This window comes from Adiantum capillus-veneris, chromosome 1, assembly GCF_014529385.1.
Source record: "Adiantum capillus-veneris isolate H3 chromosome 1, ASM1452938v2, whole genome shotgun sequence".
Taxonomy (NCBI): Eukaryota; Viridiplantae; Streptophyta; class Polypodiopsida; order Polypodiales; family Pteridaceae; genus Adiantum; species Adiantum capillus-veneris.
The window spans coordinates 184,468,362-184,489,060 of NC_140931.1; the positions used below are offsets into that span (position 1 = coordinate 184,468,362).

The window sequence follows — 20,699 nt, forward strand, 5'->3', positions numbered from 1 at the left end:
CTTTGTATGTTTTAAGTATCTCATGATACCTTTCACTGCCTCCCAATGTTTCTTGCCGGGATTTGACATATATCTGCTAACCACTCCCACTGCAAATGCAATATCCGGACGTGTAGCAATCATTGCATACATCAAACTACCCACTGCAGACGCATATGGAATCTTATCCATTTCAGCCTTTTCTTCCTCAGACACAGGACAATCTTGTTTGCTAAGTTTCACATATGGTGGCAATGGAACACTCAATGCCTTTCCCTTCTCCATATTGAAACGTTGCAAAACCTTGTCAATATACTCTGTTTGAGATAACCAAATCAACTTCTTTGATCTGTCTCTCTCAATGCGCATACCAAGTATATGACTTGCCTCACCCATGTCTTTCATGTCAAACGATTTTGCCATCTTTGACTTCAAAGCTGAAATTTCTTCCAAGTGTTTGCCGGCAATCAACATGTCATCCACATACAAAATAAGGATCGGCCAACTGCCATCCTTAGCCTTCTTTGTATATAGACAGTGATCGAACTCACTACGTTTGTAGCCTTGAGAAAGCATAAACTGGTGGAACTTATGGTACCATGCCCTCGGTGATTGTTTTAAGCCATAAAGACTCTTTAACAACTGGCATACCAAATGTTCCATGCCTTTCTCAACAAACCCTTCTGGCTGCTGCATGTAAATTTCCACATCTAAATCACCATGCAAGAACGTTGTCTTGACATCCATTTGGTGCAACACCAAATCCAATATAGCAACCAATGCAAGAAAGCATCTCAATGTAGTCATCTTGACCACTGGAGAGAAGACTTCATCAAAGTCAATGCCTTGTTCTTGCTTAAAGCCCTTGGCAACAAGCCTTGCTTTGTACTTTGGCTGACTATCATGAGCGGTGATCTTATACCTGTAAACCCATTTACAAGGTAGAGCCTTTTTGCCCTGTGGTAATTTAACCAACTTCCATGTCTGGTTTTTATGCAGAGCTGTCATCTCTGACTGCATGTAAAGTGTACAGAGTTCCTGACTTGCTGCCATGTGCTACAGTCATCGAACCTTTGGAGATCTTCCAAGCGCTGTTCCCAAAAACTGTCACATAACCCGCATCATCCAACTTCCCTGTACTAATCAAGCTCTTTCGGATTGCTGGAACATGTCTGACATTCTTGAGCCATAAAGAAGAGCCATTCTGAAACTTCAACTGCACATCTCCCACTCCAAGTATGTCACAAACCTGCTCATTGCCAAGTCTGACATAATCTTTAGTAGCCACATATGATGTAAACCACTCTTTGTGCGGAGAAACATGTAAAGATGCCCCTGAGTCGATAATCCAATCACTCATAGCATGTCCATCCTCTACAGTCAAGAAAACAGAATCAAGATTGCTTGTAAGGAAGATGTCACCAGCTGCTATACCAGAATCACTGTCTGAACCAGATCCTGTGACATTCACCTCTTCAATCTTCACTGAACTCTTCTTTTCATCTTGCTCAGAACTCTTTGTTTTGCCTTTTTCTTGTTTCCACTTCATACAGTCTCGCTTCATGTGACCCTTCTTGCCACAATGGTAGCATTCTATGTCATCCTTTGACTTCGAATCTGATACCAATTGAAGTCGCGGAGCGGAGCGTGGGTCGACTCTCTCTCTCACACACACACACAGTGAGCTTACACAGTACAGTACGCAGAGAGATGTTAGAAGGGTCATCTCCCAAATTCTTAGTATTCACAAAGAATATGTTAGTATATACAAAGAGTTAGAGGTAAGTGAGTTAGGCGGCCGGCCGGCCATATCCGCATAAGAGGCCACTTGGGCTTTAATCCCAACAAGACCAAAGGTGACCATTGTACTTCTGCTCCATACCGAGCATCCTTTTATTGTGGTGAATTGGAGAAAGCTCGAAACAAACAATGCCATTACAAAAATTTGGGAACTCATCAACCTTTTTGGGAGGTCCACAAATCTCTAAAATTTTAGACAACCTGCACGATTTACCTTTGTCTTTCATCCATGAAATGATGGATGTATCCTTTGAATACTCCTGCCTTGTATGCTCCACCCCATCTTGTGTGTCTAGAAAGGGTTTTGGTGACCTGGTTAGTTCCATTGTCTCCAAAACAACTACACATGTATCTTCATCAATATCAACATTTAAATGTGATGTAGTCGAACTTTTGTTACATGGTGTAGCGAACACAGAAGCATCATCGACTTCTTCACTTGTTTCTAAATTGCTAGCCACATAAACATAGTCATCAGAATGAAGAATGTGGTAAGCTGAGGACAGAGTATGGTCAAGAAGGTAATGCTTCTGATCTTCACGATCCCATCTTGGCAACACATTGACCTTAGACTCAGAGCTCCCTATCTGAACGACTGCTTGCAAGCCTTCAAACTTAATAAAAGGAGGCAATAGGCTTTGAACAAAATATTCACTAAGTAGAAGCTCTCCATTTTGTAATGAGGCTCTATAATCCATTTGAGCAAAATTAATCGTCCGTGAAAGCATACATGAAATTGTAGCTGTCATGTTTGAGACAGACAGGGAGGAATAATACTTGAGGTAAATAAAATGACAAAAAGAGAAGGAAGAGAATCTGTATAATGATATAAAGAAACTGTAAAAGCATGTAGCTGCAAAAAGTTAAGGCGTTCATTGAAAACTGTTTTAAATAGATTTGAAATATTCACCATTAAAGATATGCACAATCAGTCATTAAGATACATTTGAATCAGCATTTTATCAAATCCATCTGTTAACTTATCGAGCTTTCAAAATCTCCCCAAATATGCGCATTAAAAAAAATGAACATAGTATATATAAAATATACGATGTTTTATATATATATATATATATATATATATATATATATATATATATAGTATAGAGTATAATTTTATATATCCCCAAATAAGCGCTTTAAAGTATATATATAGAATATATGGTATTTAAGTATATAGTATATAAAGTTGTTTATATTACACAAGGTATATATGTTTATATAGTATCTATTTATATTATATAGTTATAATATACTATAGAATATATTGATATAATATATACTTAATATTATAGTTATATTATATACTTATATAATATAATAGTACGTACATAATATAGAGTATATAGTAGATATTATATATAAAATTATACTTATACATATACCATAATATATACTATACTTATAATATATGCTTATAGTTATACTTATAGTTATAATATACTTATACCTATACTTATAATATATACTCATAGTTATATTATATACTTATTTAATATAATAGCATGTATATAATATAGAGTATATAGTATATAGCATATATACTTATACTTATATCTATGCTTTTACTGTATACTATAAGACATTTGACCATTGTTTTTAATAGAATATAGACTTGTTTTAATTTACACAAGATCAAGTTGAGTGTGTTTCTTGATTGTTACTATGTATGTAGGCTTTTTTTAATCTAATGGATGCGGTGAAGTCTTCCGACTCTAGTGAGAAGACGCCAGATCTTGTGTTGTCGGCTAAGAGAGTTATTTATAGGTTTGCATCTTTCAATTGCACTCTTTGAAAAAAAGAGCATTTCATTTTTTTGCCATGGTTTGGTGACAATGGGTCATTTTGAGAATGATGAAATATCATTTTGTGTTTACAAAAAATCCTTAAATTCTTTGAGGAAGCCCGATATGGGATGGATGGTTTTTTTTTTTTTGGACAAAGGGCGTGTATAATGTCTATGTTGAAAACCCTTAAATCCCTTGTGGGAGCCCAAGATAGGGTCTATGGTTTATTTTGAAAAAGTGTTCTCCATACAAAGGAGACTCTGCCTTTTTTTTTTTAGATACATATCATTTATTAAACCATTGCGTGTATGTGCTTTTCAAAGTGGATGATGCTCTAAAAATTGTGTAGATGGGTTATGCAATGCGTTGAGGCATAGGAATTAAATGAAGCCCCATTATTCAGTAGAGAGTGGATTAATGTGCATGATAAGAATACAATGTTCTCTCCCTCTTTGCTTGAAAGGAATCTAACAACATGGGAAGCCAATGTTTGTCCTTGGTGGTTGGATTATCCACTAGGAGTTATTCCAAAACAAAAATTTGAATTACGGAAGAGTAAGTACCTTAACACTTGTGGCTCTTTTCTTTTGAGAATGTATATGTCGTACTTTAGTGCTGATTTATGTGATATTTTGCTATATGGAAGAGTTTCAAGATGAGAGTGATGAGTACTTAGAGGAGACAAGAAGAGTCTCTCCCTCCCGTTTCTCATGGAGCTACTCAAAACACCATTAGGAGTGGCTCTCAACATGATTCATGTTTGGTTTTCTTGTAGCATCAATAATTTTTTTGCCACACAGAATACAAATATATATAGCAAAGATGATGTGCCATGTCGTGAGGTTGCTATGCTTATCTTTGCAGATTTTCCTACCAGTTTACTTGTGGATGGTCTAGGACCAATTCCAGCAGGTAAGTAACTACTCTTTGGGCTAGTACCTACAGCTTATATGGTTGTATGTTTACATGTTATCATCCCGTTTTGTAGAGGGCATGAGTGTTCCCAAGTGGAACTCATTTTCCAGGGGTCTAGTGATAGGGTGGATGGATGTTGCTCGTGAGTTTTTGGCCGATGAGGGGTTTTTAGTAACCATGTGCATGGCAAAGCATATTGGAGATTTTATTGCAGATAAAACTAGGGTAGGACTTGTGCTCTTAAGTACATGGACCCTCATGTGTAACAAGAAGGCATATCGACATCCACTCACTAGAGAGGCGGTGAGATAACAAATTTAGTTTCATAATTTAATTTCCTAACTAAAAACATTGTAGCTAGGACATTCATTCTTTGAGTTATTTATTTATGCAAGTACTTGATCTTACCATGTGTCTTTGGTATCGTGTTGGCCATCTTGTGCCACACTATGATAGAGAGGTAGGGGAGAAAATTGCAGAGAGATTGTTTCCAGCAGATTGCACCTACATGATAGATGATGTAGTCTTCCACATTGAGATTGATGGTGTTATTCTTAGAGGCGGGGCAGAGCGGTCTTCTTTATTCTTTCGGTAAGACTAGTCCAAAGTATGATACTAGTGAATGTTATAGTATATATGTGTTTGCATTATGTTTCTAATTTATTTTGTATATGGCCAAGTGGTTGTTGGCAAAATTTATTGAGCCTCATGACTATGTTTTGGACTTGTTTGCAGGGTGTGATGGTTTGGACCGAGCTGCTACGAAAGATATGAGGCATTGCATGTGTCTAGAGTGGATGATGTGCTCTATGAAAGATGTTTGTCTGACATTGCATGTGGACCTGTGAAATGTTGATTGCGGACGCACACTTGGTTGAGGAAACTCTATTCTAATAGTATACATCTTGATGTTTTGATTTATGTTTTTATGTACATGGCCGCCATATGACATTGACATGGCATTTTGGTATGCTCCATACATTTCATTTGGATGTTTCATTTGTGTTTGTTTTGTACATTTTGAATGTGTTGAATTTTGTGAGATAACAAAATCGTTAAAGTGATGCAAATAAGAGTTTATGTGAAAGAAATCCCATGTGGGAGCCCAAGAAAGGGTGTATGGTTTTTTGTATGAAGAGGTCTCCATACAAAGGAGACTATGGTAAAATTTTTAAGATTTATGTTATATGTACAAGCTGAAAATACATACAAATGGTGCTTTTTATAAAGTTGCATTTTGCATAAGCATAGACATGCTTCCATATTTCTTAAAAGTGTTTGGTATTTGAAATATTGTATTATGAGGTTTTGAGTTTTTCCACGACACAATGATACTAAAAGATATCATTAGTGTAAAATCACGGTTCAAGAGCTAAAAAAAAAAAGTTCCAATTGTAAAAGCTGGAAACTAAAAGCTCGCAAAAATAAAATCCCCATTCTGCATCAACATCAACATCACAATCTTCTTTCGCAAAAGACTCAACAATAGTTGCATTTGTAGTGGAACCAACATTAGTAGTAGTGGAACCAACCTCTTTCTTTTTAGCCTCTTTGGCCTTCAACTTAGGGCATTGCTTGATCAAGTGATCATTAGCTTTACAATTGGCAACACATCTTCTTTTTTTCCTTATCTTCACCAGATTTTCCAGACGAATTGCTGCTAGCAGAATCATTAGGAACAAGTGATTTTCCACTCGCATAAGAACCATAAGAAGTGGTTGCATTGCTGTTACCACCTTTTCTTTGAGCAGCAATAAAGGCTTGTTCAATTGCACGTTGTCTAGTCCTTTTTTTTTTGGAAAGCGACTCCTGCAACAACAATGTGCATAATGCATCAAACTTGAAAACTTCAAGATTTCCTTGGGTTATAAGTCTCCAAGTACTAGCAAAAGTATGGTAAGAATCTGGCAAGGCATCAAGGACATTTTGCACAAGGGAATTGTATGAAATGACTTCTCCTGCAAAAATAAGTTGCTCATTGACATCCTTGACACCAACAAGGAAAGTGTCCATGTCATCTTCCTCATGCATATTCTTCGACTTCAGCTCTTTACACAGGAATGCAATTTTTGCCTCATTGTGACTTGCATAAAGACCAGCCAGAGTATCCCAAGCCTGTTTTGCACATTTTGTTGAACGAATGTGAGGAGTAATAGTGCGCTTCATAGACAACGCAATCAATGCATGAGCGTACGCATCTTTTACATCCCAACGAGCTTGTTCTGTCGTAGGCAAAACAACTCAACAGTAGCAATCGTTGCAGCAAGACCTGCAACATCCTCAACTCGCCTATATTCTCAAAACTAGGACATACATCAATGCCCTGCATAATGTTCCAAACACCCTTCGAGACAAGAACATGTTGCATCATATAAGCCCACATAGGGTAATTGTCCCCATCCAATCTGTCCTCAATAGCAAACATCTTGAACAAATCTCTTTTGTTGCCAGCCATGGTAAATGTTGCACTTAATGTGAAAATTACTTGAAAAGAGGAGAAGGAAAGTGGGAATAACACGTTCTATATAACACAAACCGTAGAAGACCGTAAGGGACTTGTTATGCAAAAAATGGCATTGATAGAATTTTTGTACAAAATGACAAAATAGCCTGCACAATACTGCATGTAGTGGAAACAAAGGCCAAAATGAGCACGAGTTAGAAATTTGAGCAGACCTGCGAATGCTTGCTAAAGCTCACTGAAATCGGAGAAAGTGAGCAGGCGTGTACTGGAGCTGCTGCCGATTAAGCCCGGGAAGACGTAACTTGCTATGATACCAATTGTTGGAATTAGGGTTGTAGGAAAACACACACATCTTGGAGAAGACGAAGGAAGCTCAAGGCACACAACAGAGAGTGTATTACTTAGTGTGCAATGGAAAGATGGATAGCCCTAGAATGATGGGCGTATATACAATGAGGGAAAAAATGCCCCAGCAGTCCTATGTGTGTTCACACATCACTACCAAATGTATATAGTAACAATAATCAATCCCATAAGTCTGTGCATAACCTTTGGCCACAAGTCTAGCCTTGTACCTGCTCACACTCCTATCAGCATTCTGCTTTATTTTATAAACCCACTTACATCCAATTGCCTTTTGGTAATGGCACCAATTCCCATGTTCTATTTGCATCAAGTGCAGCCATCTCTTCATCCATAGCTTGCCGCTATTTTTCATCCTTGACAACATCCTCAAAACATGTGGGTTCTAATTTCTTTGTAATCTTCACCATAAATGCACAATGACGAGCCACGTAACTGTCATAAGTCAATCTCTGCATAGGATTTCTTGCTCTTTTTGACCTGTGTGGTCTAGGATCACTTCTAGGTGCCTTGTTCCTTGCTTACATTCTTCTTGCACCCAGAGTCTTTACAGAGGGTATGCCAAAATTCTCATCAAAACTCTGCTAAGAACCAAATCTATCTCCCTCATCATAACCATCACTCCAATTTGGCAACTTAGAAGTATCATCAGCTTTTTCCTTTTCTTTCCTTGATACATTTGAAGAGTTAGCAGGACTCAATCTTTCATGTAACCTGCAACTCCATGGATTCTCACCATGACTTGCACTAGAGGACCCTTGCAGTCCACTCAAAACTTGTGATTGTGCACCTGTATTTTTTGCAGCCACATTCTCTCTTTCATCAGCCCCCAACTCATCTTTTACATCAGCATACCAACTTCCCATTTCATTAAAAACGACATCCTTGCTCACCCTCACTTTACTCGTTTGACAGGATTGTAGCACTTGTACCCTTTCTACGCAAGGGAATAGCCAATGAACATGCATTTTTCTACTTTTGGATCAAGATTACTTCTTAGCTCATCTAACACATGCACATAAGCAATACATCCGAACACTTTAAAATTTGATACATCCGATTTTTCACCACTAAACTTTTCTTCATGTGTCATGTCATGTATTGCAACAATAGGGGGTCTTGTTCATAATGTAGATACCTGTAGCAATAGCCTCGGCCCAATAACAATGAGGCATGTTCTTCTCATTCATCAACGCTCGATCAACCTCTACAATCTGTTTGTTCTTCCACTCAGCAACACCAATTCCCTGCAGAATATACCAGCATAAAAACTGCCTTTGAATTCCATGCTTTTTCAAAAACCATTGAATTCATTGGAGAAGTATTCTCCCCCTCCATCTGACCTCAGACACTTTACATGTTTCCTAGTCTATTTTTCAACCATAACTTTGAAATTATGAAAATGTATAAACACGTCAGTTTTCTGCTTCATGAAGTAGACCCATACCTTCCTCGTATGGTCATCAATGAAACATAGTGTCTACATCCACCCATAGATGTTGTCTTTGCTAGACTCCATACATTTGTATGCACTAAATCCAATGTATTCCTGATTACATGCTTATCATGAGGAAAGGATGCTTTTACCTTCTTTCCAAATTGACAAGCTTCACATGCTCTCTACATTTCAACAACTTTAAATGTAGGTAAACATGTAACCATCTCTTTGATCTGCATCATTTTCAGCCTCTGCAAATTTACAAAACCAATACATTTTACCAAATTTTTGGAACAACATCTGCACCTCGTGCATACATGGCAACATTCACCTCGGGAACATTTACATCCAATATAAACATTCTACCCACTTTCATTCCTTGCACAACCAGCCTTCCATTCTTCTTATGCTCTTTGACAAAGAGATCATCAAAGTAAAACCTGACCTGCAAACCATTTTCCCAACAGAAACCACATTCTTTAGGTACATGTAGTACATGAGCCATATACTTCACTTTACCATCTATCATAGATAATGACACATTTCTTGTATGCATCATAGGATGTGCAGTATCATCCCCAATTTTTACATAACCAGGACTTTGTAAAGTCTGCATTTCCTTGAACCATTCACCATGACTAATCATGTGATTTGATGCACCAAAATCCACATATTAGACATTATCACTGGATTTTTTCACATTTGCAAGCATAGTATTCAACATGTGCTGCACCACAAATAGCCTTTTGGGCTCATCTGCATTTCGGCTAGTGGTTGCATAATTGTCTTGTTGCCTCCTGTTTGGACAGTTAATGCTCAAAGTGACCATGTCTTCCACAACCCCAACATGCTATATTTTTGTGTTGACCTGCATTGTTGTGGTGCGTATTTCCACGATCTCTTGGGCTCCCCCTACCTCAAAAGTTCCCGATTGTTATTATGTTGTTGTGTTGGATGGCTGCCTCTTCCTCGGCCTTGTCCACGTTTGAAAAGGACCTATTCAAAATTGTTTCCACTTTGCGTAGAGGAGTCTTCCTCAAGTTGCTTCTTTTCCACAATCAAGAAGGACACCAAATCTGCAAACGAGGGAATGTTCTCTCAAAGATGGATGCCAATTTTAAATTGTTTGTACTTAGCACCCAAACCTTGCAGACAGACTTCTACTTTATCATCATCATTGACTGTAACACCAATCAATGTAAGTGACTCACATATGTTCTTTATCGTCAATGAATAGTCAAACTTTTTCAACTTTTTCCAATTCTTAAGTGTTTTACCTTCCTTCTAGAGTATACTCACCAAATTGCATAGTATTTGGTCAACTGGTTTGAGTTTCATCCCAGTTTTAGCAATTTTTAAGACTGAAAGCTAGGATTTGACCTCACACTCACAATATGAGTCCAAGTTCAATTTTGATTTGATGGCTTGCTTTCTTAGGTCAAGTAGAACCCTTGTCCCAAGTGTGGTCAAGTTTTGACTTTTGTAGATGGGCGTTGTGCAAAAAATGCGATTTTCTTCCTCTGCTACTACTTCGGGCAACTTTTTTCAACTTTGACTTGATAGGAGTGATCCTTGTATCAAGGCCTACCATTGAACCAAGTCTTGGCCAAAATTCTTTAAATAGCTACTAGTTGATGGAAAAATCGCGATTTTCTCTTGCGAGTAGCAAAAAAATAGTGTTTTTTCTAGATTTCACTTTTTCACATGTTTTTATTATCAAGAACTCAAAATTTCCACAGAAATTGAACACCTTGGGTGAATTTTCCTGTTTCCTCACTTCTTTTTGCTGATTCTCACATGAGAGAGAAACTAACACAAGTTTCAACCAAAATGCGGATAAATTTTCATCCAGAGATGCATCTACTTACTCTACTCCTTAAACAAGATAAAAGAACACTAAAAAACAACAATTTACTACAAAAACTCTAAAATTTGTGTTTTTTCTTGCGTTTTTCAGCATAGTGCGAACTTCATTGCTCTAACATCCAACAAAGCCTTGCACCAAGCTCTAAACCTACTGTCAACACTTTACTCTATCTAGCAACTATTCTTATGGCAAGAAACTCACCACTAAAAACGCAAAGACTAAAGATGTCTCGATCTCCACTTCTAATCTACTCTATCCAACTAGTCTATCTAAGAAGGTAACTTTGTCGGAGTTACCTATTTTTGTATGTGTTCACACTATTCTAGGTACTCGTTCCTTGACAACGGTGCCAATGTCTGAGGGGGCTTTTACAGCTCTGTCACATCTCTCAAAGAGACGTTCCAAAGACTAAAATGTCAATCCGAGGGAGCAAGTGACTCCACTAGGGCATGGAGGCATGCCAAGAGGTTGTCAATATCTTGTTTGAACACAATACACTCTGTGGAAACGATTTATGAAGTCTCTAATTAAGGAAAACTTGATTTCTACGTCTTCGATCCAATCACACATCCACATGCAAAACCAATAGCAAATCAACTCCAGGGCAAGTACATTCCTTATTAGGTTAGAAACACTTCTGAACCAGCAAACCTAAAATCTGTACACTTACAAGAATCACAATTTTCTCTAGCAATGAAATTATAGGTCGTTGAATCTGGTGCCAAACACACCTACTAGATGCTCCGAAGCACTGGGATTCACATGCAACCGACAGAATCTCAAAACGATGCTCGAATAGTGAGATATGTCACCTGGAGGTTGTGGGAGTCGATGCTCGGATCTTGCAAAACACTTGCAATGTAGATATCGACACGTAGAGCTCCTCAAAGCTAACACGCTGATGTTTTTGGCTTGTCAATACGATAACCGTGCAGTGTGGTGTAAAGAGATGAAATCTTGATAGAAAGAGGGAGTTCACAACGTACAGAGAAAACTTATCTCTTATTAACGATAATTTAAAATTGTACAAAGCTGCCTTTTATACCGAGGCTAAGGGTTTTACATGTACAAGGGCTAAACTACCTCAAAATGAAGTAACCTATCCGAGAAACTTGTCTAACTTATGATACATTTTGGAAGCTCATAGCTTTGGATTCCGCATAAATGAAAAATGAACAAAGATCTAATGGTTTTTTGACGAGAAATTTACATTCAACTTTGTGTTACGCAGGATCATAAGACCTTTCGAGCATGAGTCAAGCATTTCCTTCTCTTGAAAAAGCATTTGTTGTTGGAATCTTCCAACAACTTCCTTAGATGGGTTTATCAATATCAAATGGTTTCATGCCATTTTGTGTGAAGGGCTTGTTCTTGGGTGTCGTGGTCTAGCCCAAGCTCATCTATGCCAAATACTCCACTCTAGCATTATATATGTTTGCAACTCTACGGTTCAAACCAAAAGATTGAATTTACTGGTTCAACTGAATTGTTGAACTAGTAAACTCACCAAACATGTTAGGATATCCCCTCCCCATCCCCTCTGCGGGGTGCACTATGTAATCATGTTAATGTACCACGTGAATTCAATAGGGGGGGTTTAAGCAATTTTTTTGGGCAAATTAATAGAGATACATTAATAAAAGGTTATATTGCATTTTGAGAAATTTTTCTAAAATAAGGGATCGTTTTATTCATTCAAACATGTTTGAAAAGGGGTTCTTTGAATACCCTTTGAATGCATGTTATATAGGTGGGTTCTCAATGGTGCACCTGCACCCCCCAGAATATCCCTCTCAAATCTCTAGCATAGACTCCAATCCTCACATAGTCAAAATTTATAAGAAAGATAAGTACCAATGAAATAAACTATGAGGCCACTTTGAAGTGAGAGAACACTCAATAAAACCATGCAGACTACCAATATATAAAACTACCAATGCTCCGTTGCATGCCCATAGGATTTGCATGTCGTGAACTTTTACGATAGCTGATTTGTCCAACTAAAATTATGTGGCCTAGTAGTCTACATTGTCTCATACACCGCGAAAACAAAACAAAGGAAAATTTTACCTTTAGGAAATGCCAAGAATATCATTGCTCAAACATGAGCAAGAGTGTTGGTCAATACAAGAAAACTACACTTTTCAAGAGAAAAACTACACTCTCTAAATGCCACAAGGCATCCTCCATGCATAAAAGAACCAGCATAACTAGTTACTAACTAACTTTGATTTGGGTCACTCTTAAGCAACATCCGTTAGTACTAGTAAATGTCCATTGTGTATTTATTTCTTAGACTATCTCCACACTCTCTGTTAGGGGCTACACATTTGTCAAGTTCACTTCTACCGATGCACCATTCTGTCACTCCGAACAAAGGTACACGAAGCTGCCGAATAGTCAACGTGAAAGTACTAGTGTCCTATATCACCATGACTACAACTAATTCTCTGGTAATTCAGTATCCCACACCAAAAAACTACCAGCAAAATAACTGTGTGGACATGCACATTAGCCCTTTTCCCCTTGTTGAAAACAACCACGAGCTCTCAAGGAGCAAGATGAATACACATGGCATATCAAAGAAAACAACCCCCCAAAACCATAGTAAAATGCTAAAAGATTAAGATTACTTGAAAACTCCCTCTCAGGTCTATTCCAAAGTTTTAACATTAAATCACTCTTGATCAACTCTAGATACATAAGCATCATCCATAGATGGAATTGGTCACTGAGTGTCCATTTCCCATTGTAAGTCAAGCATTTAAGTTGGGATTACACTTTACAATGGTTTACAAAGAAAAACATACTAATAGCAAAAAATATTGGACATGTTTCTCCTTAAAGAAAATATTGAGACCTCTTTTGAGCACTTCATTTCAAGGCTATAAGATCCTCACTAGAAGTACAAAGCTTTATTTCTCAATAGAACTGGATCAATTCCATTTTTAAGTCTATTACCAAAGGATGGGTATTACAAACCTGAAAAGAAAACCGTTACATGTCAATTACCTTTAGAGAGGTTATTTTCCATAGATAGATTGATTGCTGTAAAGTTAACTTTGTGACAAACCTAGCAATTGGAGACTATGCTCGTAAACTAGTTTTGCAATATTTACTCATTCTCTTGACTATTAGCTTGCAATTTACACAAGTCTCAAAGAGTCACATTAATTCTTGATGCTATCCACATTGCCCTAGCACTGAAAGCTTTGATTACGTCAGTGGTAGGCTATCACTTAACAAAGTTAAGGGTTAACATGATATGTTCTTCTACAATTTGCAAATAGATATAACTTGAAAATATGGGCTTGTTTTGTTGCATTTTCTATCCACACTAGATCCATTGCCCACATGCACTACGACCCTGGGCGCCTTATCCCTTGAACCTTGTACACTCTCGATATCCATTGTCTGGTGGCTTGCTCTCGGTGCTCGATTGAGCTCCACTATGGGTGGTTCACTAGCGCCTTTACATGCTACATGACACTAACTTTACATAATAAATTTACATGCTACATGACACAAATTCACATAATGAATCTCCACAAACTAAAATAATAGAACGTGAAATGCTGTATCTTCTCCTGCATCAAATCCAACAGTTTGATGCTACAAACTCATGTAGAACATTTCAATAGCATAAAGAGCGGAGAGCCATGGTGAGAAATGCAAGAGACATGAGAATAAGGCCATGGTAGAACAAATCTAGTGGATGCAGACTATTCAACTTGTTGAAAGATGTAGAAATGCACCTCGATGCAACAACATGCTATAACTCTTATAGGTTGCCTATCGAGGTCAAAAGCTCTTACTCGGGTCGGTCTAGAGGAGGAGCCACTCTCTTAGAAAGGCTTGAGTAGTAGAAGCACCTAGGTCACCTCGTGGCATTACCACACAAAGTTGAGGAGCACACGTAGATGAAAGGGTCGAGCCACCGACCCAAGCTGCCGAAGAGAAGACAACATCGATTCAAAGGAACACCGAGCGAGTGCGAGAGCTAAAGAGAGAGAAAGGAAGAAGAAGAGAAAAGAAGAGAAAGAGAGAGAGAAGAAGAGTAGTCTTAACATTGTAGGAACAATCCAGAGAGAGAGAGAGAGAGAGAGAGAGAGAGAGAGAGAGAGAGAGAGAGAGAGTTGTCACCTATTCATGAATGTGCAAATACGAGATAATGAGTGGAGAACTTTTGAGAAATGCTTAATACTTTAAGTAAACAAGATATGGTGTGCATTTATAATCAGGGAGTTATTTTCAACGATTGCTTTGTCTATCCACCAATAATAAAGGTTTTTCATTGGTATAATGACATTGAAATTATATGTTACTCTTCTTCATTAGCAAAAACGCTCTAAACCCTCACGTTGAAATCTTTACTAAGAGCGATTTTTTTACCTTGATTAGATTTTGGAATCCACCTGGCTGCTTTTCATTGATGTGCTTTAACGTCACCGAAGCAAGGATCGATTACTGTCCCGTATTGAAAATCACCCTCGCTAGGACGCTGATCGCCTTCATCGCGAGCTATGGCGAATCGTACTGACCCCGCTGCGCGTAGCGTGCATGGCACCAACCCGCAGAATCTCGTAGAGAAAATTCTGCGCTCCAAAATCTATCAGAACACTTACTGGAAAGAGCAGTGCTTTGGTCTCACAGGTATTATTTCCTTCCAATAAGCTTGATAGTGTTTTGCTTACTATTTTCACTACATCTGCAGTTTTATTTGTTCATCCGTACATAGTTCCTGTACAGGCGACCTAAGCTAGCTGTTTTTTTTTTGTCCTTGCTCCAAATTTCTGTACAGCTCTACTTTAATAAAATCTAGTTGCCTTTTACCTGTGCACATTTTACATCTTAATTTAGTAGAGTATCCACAAGTAGGAAGGAATATTTTTGGATGCATAACTAGGGAACCATCTATGTCAGACACTCTCAGTCTGCTAGTGTGCCATTCAAAGGAATGACTAGAGCACTGTGATAGGAAATATCTCCTAGGCCAACTGGAACGGAAACTTTTGGACAGGGCAAAAGGAAAGGGTGACAATCAGAGTCAGATAGAAATGGCTAATTGTGCAAAGCTGAACAATCTAAAGGATCAGATCGGGGCGCTCTCATAAGTTGGCCAAAAAAGGCATGGGCAAACTAGGTACCCATAATCCAATACGATGTTACATAGGCTAGACACAGCCACAAAACAGCTCACTTCCTAATATCTACCCCTAGGAGATAGGAGGGTAGTAGCAGCTCCGTCTAGGGAAGTGATAAACTATTAACACATGGAGGCATAACATGCCTATGACTCTGTCACGGGCACACTGGTTTTGTGTACCACGTGGACGTGCTAAACTTACATCCAAGGCAAAACAATGTCTATAGAGCGAAGGGAATTTAGTTCGGTATTTTATGTGCCTCTTCGTTGTACCTACATGTGCCAACAAGCCCATCAGATTAGGTTTTTGTCAATTTGAACCTTTTTTGCATAAATAGTTTGTACATGTGTCTGACGGGTGTTGTTAAACTTAGGTGGGTGGCAACACAAACATGTAGCCTAGGGTCAGGTGACTAGACAAAATCCTACAATCATTTCATCTTTTCGACACGTACTCAAACAATACACACATATGAGAGCACATGTAACAAATTCATTTTAGGAATTCCCATTTAAAACATACATCTTTCATTAAGTCATTCAACAGAACAATGTCATGTAATCGAAAAATCTGAGAGATGAACAACTTGGCCAAGTGATCGGCTTTCATGTCTTCTCTATTGGAATGAAGTGAGCCTGCTTGCTAAATCCGTTAATGTATTACACTAGCATAATGCCTCTACGGGCATGAGAGGGTGTGGTCGATAGCTCACCACCCAACCATGAGAAGAATGAGGCTTTCCCCTCATTCCCGGACCTTTTATAATGTGTGGCTTGCCGTCCACATTGGTTCGGCCGCCTGGGCGCTCTAGCCAGGCGGTCTCCCTCTGAACCTGGTTTTCGACTTAGCGGTCAAAAGGTGGTCGACCTGTCCATAGGCATTACAGGCTACGTGATATTATCCCCCCCCCCCCCAAAAGAGTTTTCATTTTTGAAAACGACATAGAAAAATCTCTTGGCAATCGCACTATGGCGTTCCCAAGTTTCTGCTTCCTCGTCTAGGTCTGTCCACTTCACTAGTACCTCTAGGTACACTATATGATGTGTTTGTCTATCTCGATACCCTAGAATCCTTTCCGGTTCATGTGGGTACCTTTGGTGGCTCTATCAAGTCAACCAAAACCTCTGGGGAAACTACGTTCTCCAAACCGTGAACTGATTTCTTCAGTTTACTGACATGGAAGACAGGGTGAACTTGAGAACTGTAAGGTGCAGCGAAGTGAATGTTGAACTTTGCTCAAGATGAGTGCTCCGGACTGTGCTCAAAGGTTCCTTTTACTTACGGAAGGGAGAGCCTTCTGTTCCTTTAGTGAGAGTGCAATGGACACAAACAAAGTGGTGAACACTGAGAATGAAGGTACTGAGAGAGAGAGAGAGAGAGAGAGAGAGAGAGAGAGAGAGAGAGAGAGAGAGAGAGAGAAGAATATGACACCAGAAAGTTGTTAAAACCCTCCTTCGAAGACCCACTCTCTATGGCGAGAGCGGTCTACTATTGATTGCACAAATCTCTAGAATGCTTGGACTTGCCGACGATGTCGACGAGGACGAGACGGGCTGAAATCTGAAAACGCTAATGGCTGAAATCTGCAAATCTTTATCTGCTGAATCTGACTCTATGTCGGTGACGATGTCGATGGCAACGATGCAACGACGACGCACTGAAAACGCAGATGCTGAAATCTGCGTTTTCCGGGCTGAAACTGCAAACTGCGCTGGATCTGACCGTGCGGCGAGGATCTGCTGCGGGAAGGTGAGATCTGCGAGGTTCGGGACTTCGATTGCGATGTCTGAGTGCTGAAAACTGAAAATGCTGACGCTTCTTGGTGTTCCGCTGCCCTAATAGCCCTCTACGAAGAACTCGAGAGCTAGGAAAGGTCAAGGACACTGACGTAAGGAGGCAAAACACTGAGAGAAAATAATGATCTTGAGGACAGTAGCACATCACCCAAATATGCCGCCAAAACTTCATAACACCGAAAGCTATGCCTCCATCCATCGACAATTTGGTGAAGGAATAGTTGGCCATCATCCATGTGTTGATAATTTGGCCCCACTACCTTTACACTGCACATTTCATGGTATGAACCGGCCATCATTCTTTGAAGTATCTCTGTGATGAGCCTAACATTCGTGGCCGTGAGAGTCGAGACACGTTGGATTCATTACCGTAAGGGTGCAACCAGCCAGTGCGGTGAATCTGCAAAACACTATGCTGATGCAAAAACGCTAGGGCTGAAAGCTGTCTGTTGCGGGGAATCTGCTAAGTTGGGGCTGATCTGCTGTCTTGCTGCTACCAGGGCTGATCTGCTGTGCAAAAAGGCCAGACTACTGTCTTGCTGAAAAACGCTAGGCATGCATCTGCAAAAACGCTAGGTCTTCAGTTTGGGGGGTCTTGCTTGAGAAGGTGCACTGTGGAGGTCTGGTCCCTGCTGCCTCTTCTGCTAGAAATGCTAGCGCTAGGTTTTCTTATATACTACACTTGCTAATTTGCCCTACCCAGTTCCCAACAAAAGTCACTTAAAAATAATAAGTGAAAAATAGGTCTATACACTGTAAAAATGCTCCTGATGGATTCTGAGGGAAATCTGATGATCATGCTGTGTGCAACCAGAGGATATGCATCTAATTTAAGTGTCTGGACATGCACGGTTTGCGAATAAACTCACAAAAGTGCTAGATCACTTCCTATTCTGACTGAACTGAACCCATGCCATGAAGTAGCTTGTCCACGTACACAGGGTTAGATGTGCATGTGACATCCCCTCCTTTTCAAAGTGAGCTACTGCTACCGAACTGTATGGCGTCGAGGGAGATCGCCAACAGGGTCTCGAATCCTAGAAAGGACTCTTCGACGGCCCACTCGGATGCGTGGGTCATGCGATACTTGAACTTCATAAAGGTCTGCAATGCTTACCTCTTTCGGCCGCGCCGAAAGCGACACATGGTCATCTATGGCTTGTGGCTCCTTCAATGCTTCAACTTCGTCCATAGTCATGCGTCTACCTTCTTCAAGAATCTCTGAGGCTCAAAATTCTTGAAATCACTTTCAACACAAAAACATGAACATACCCATTCCATGTAAAGTGACTGGAAAAATTCTAGTCTTCTGTAAAGACTGTGCATGCAATGTAGATGAACATAGAGACAGAGTGCCAAACCGTTCATTTGACACACGCAAACAATGGAATCGAAACTTGTCTTTCTGATCTAAATCTATCAACTGTGGCAAATCACAATGGAAATGCCCATGCTTGGTGCTCAATCTTTCTTGTGCTCTTTTTGATACTGTGTCGTGCCAAGGAAGAGACATGGAATGTGAATTCCTTGAATGCAAACATTTCATCTTTTCATAAGTAATCCGCCTACATCCGTGCTCATTCATGAGTGAATCGTGTTCATCGTAGAATATGTCATGCCTATGAAAAGGGATCACATAAGGACGACGACTAAAATACAGGAAAGCATCACGAATGACACACTCGAACAATGCGTGCTGACTAATCATTTGTACACATAATACTTCATGTGGGGGTTCTTTGGACCTAGGCTCGAGAGCCAAGATCGGTTCTTCGTGAGGGATCGAAACTTCCTGTGGGGGTTCTATGGACCTCGACTCGAGAGCCAAGATCGCTTCTTCGTGATCGATCGAATCTGCAATGAGGTTAGGTTCACTAGACAAAGTATCAACTAAACCATCATCCTTGTGAACAATCACATCATTATCCTGCAAATCATCATGCTTGTGAGAAATCACATCTTGATTATGCAAATCATCATGCTTATCCTTATCATGCAAATCATGTGTGTCATGCTCTGGAAAAGAAGAGATTGAGAGAGTCTCCTTTTCGTGATTCTTTGCCATCTTCGCCTGCACATTAGAAATGAGAGATGAAGAATGAACAACTTGCTCTCCACGAATGACAAGGAGAGAATCACTTTTGGCATTGAAAATGAACGTATTTTCCGCCCAATCAATGAGAGGGTTATGCTCACAAAACCATCGAATGCCCAAAAGCATATCACATCCTGAAAGAGGAGAGACTACAAATTTTTTGTGGAAGGACACTCGTTGAATAGTGAACAAAACATCAAGGCACTCTAGCGTGATGAGAGAGTCCATACCGGGAGAGAAGTCCGACACCTCGAAAAGAGATGTCTTGCGAACCTCCAAGCGGGCTCTTTCGACAAGAGAGTCACTAATCAAATCATGCATACTGCCCGGGTCAAACAATATGACAAAACACTGACCCTTCACATGACCATAACACTTAATGAGAGACTCATCAATGGGAGGATCATGAGAAACTTTGGTCACACTCTTGTTCTCATTTATTGCATTGACAGAGGAAGTGGGTTCTGTGGGTTCTTTAGTTTCATTAGGTTCAAGCTTTGTACATGTTCTTTTTATGTGACCCTTGATGTGACAATAAAAACAACGACCTTCCTTAGAATAAATGCTTTGTTCTTCTGACGTAATGTATCCTCCTAAAATTCCTTGTTCTGCCTTTTCATCTGGAGTGAGCTTAGGTTTAGCAATTGTGTTAGCTTTACCCTTAGGCTCATTTGGAGAGTTCTTTTCTGAGAGACTATTGGAAGATTAATTAGAGTTACCGTTCTTACCATTCTTACCGTTCTTACCGTTCTGACGGTTTTGAGAAGTCTGAGAGGTACTTCTGGGCTTCCTCTAGGTGCGCAGTCAACTGTGCCTCTTGCCATGCGTTGTACCAATTAACGGCATCACCGGCAAGGTACATAGCTGCCGTCAAAACCTTGCTATTTCCTGTCTTCTTAGTTGTCACAAAATAAGCATTAAATTGATGCAACCAAGAATGAATAATCGTAGCATCCATCTTACCATCATACTTATTGGACTAGATCTTCTCTGTGACTGGGTTGTTGGAGTCCGAATCTCGGCTTGCGCCACTTGATGAACTACCAAC

At 39.5% G+C, this 20,699-nt stretch overlaps 1 protein-coding gene across 4 annotated transcripts in view; it reads left to right on the plus strand.

Moving 5' to 3' along the window:
- Nucleotides 1–15,019: 15,019 nt before the first annotated feature.
- Nucleotides 15,020–20,699, plus strand: part of LOC147466146 (PRP38 family protein) — a 52,892-nt gene continuing 47,212 nt past the window's right edge. Inside the window, exon 1 of one of the 4 annotated variants that reach the window (XM_086524367.1) lies at nt 15,020–15,266. In XM_086524367.1, coding sequence (XP_086380493.1) covers nt 15,137–15,266 — 130 coding nt within the window. In that variant the 5' untranslated portion in view covers nt 15,020–15,136. The remainder of the gene's footprint in view (nt 15,267–20,699) is intronic. The other 3 variants (XM_086524371.1, XM_086524376.1, XM_086524380.1) reach the window with 3 other exon arrangements.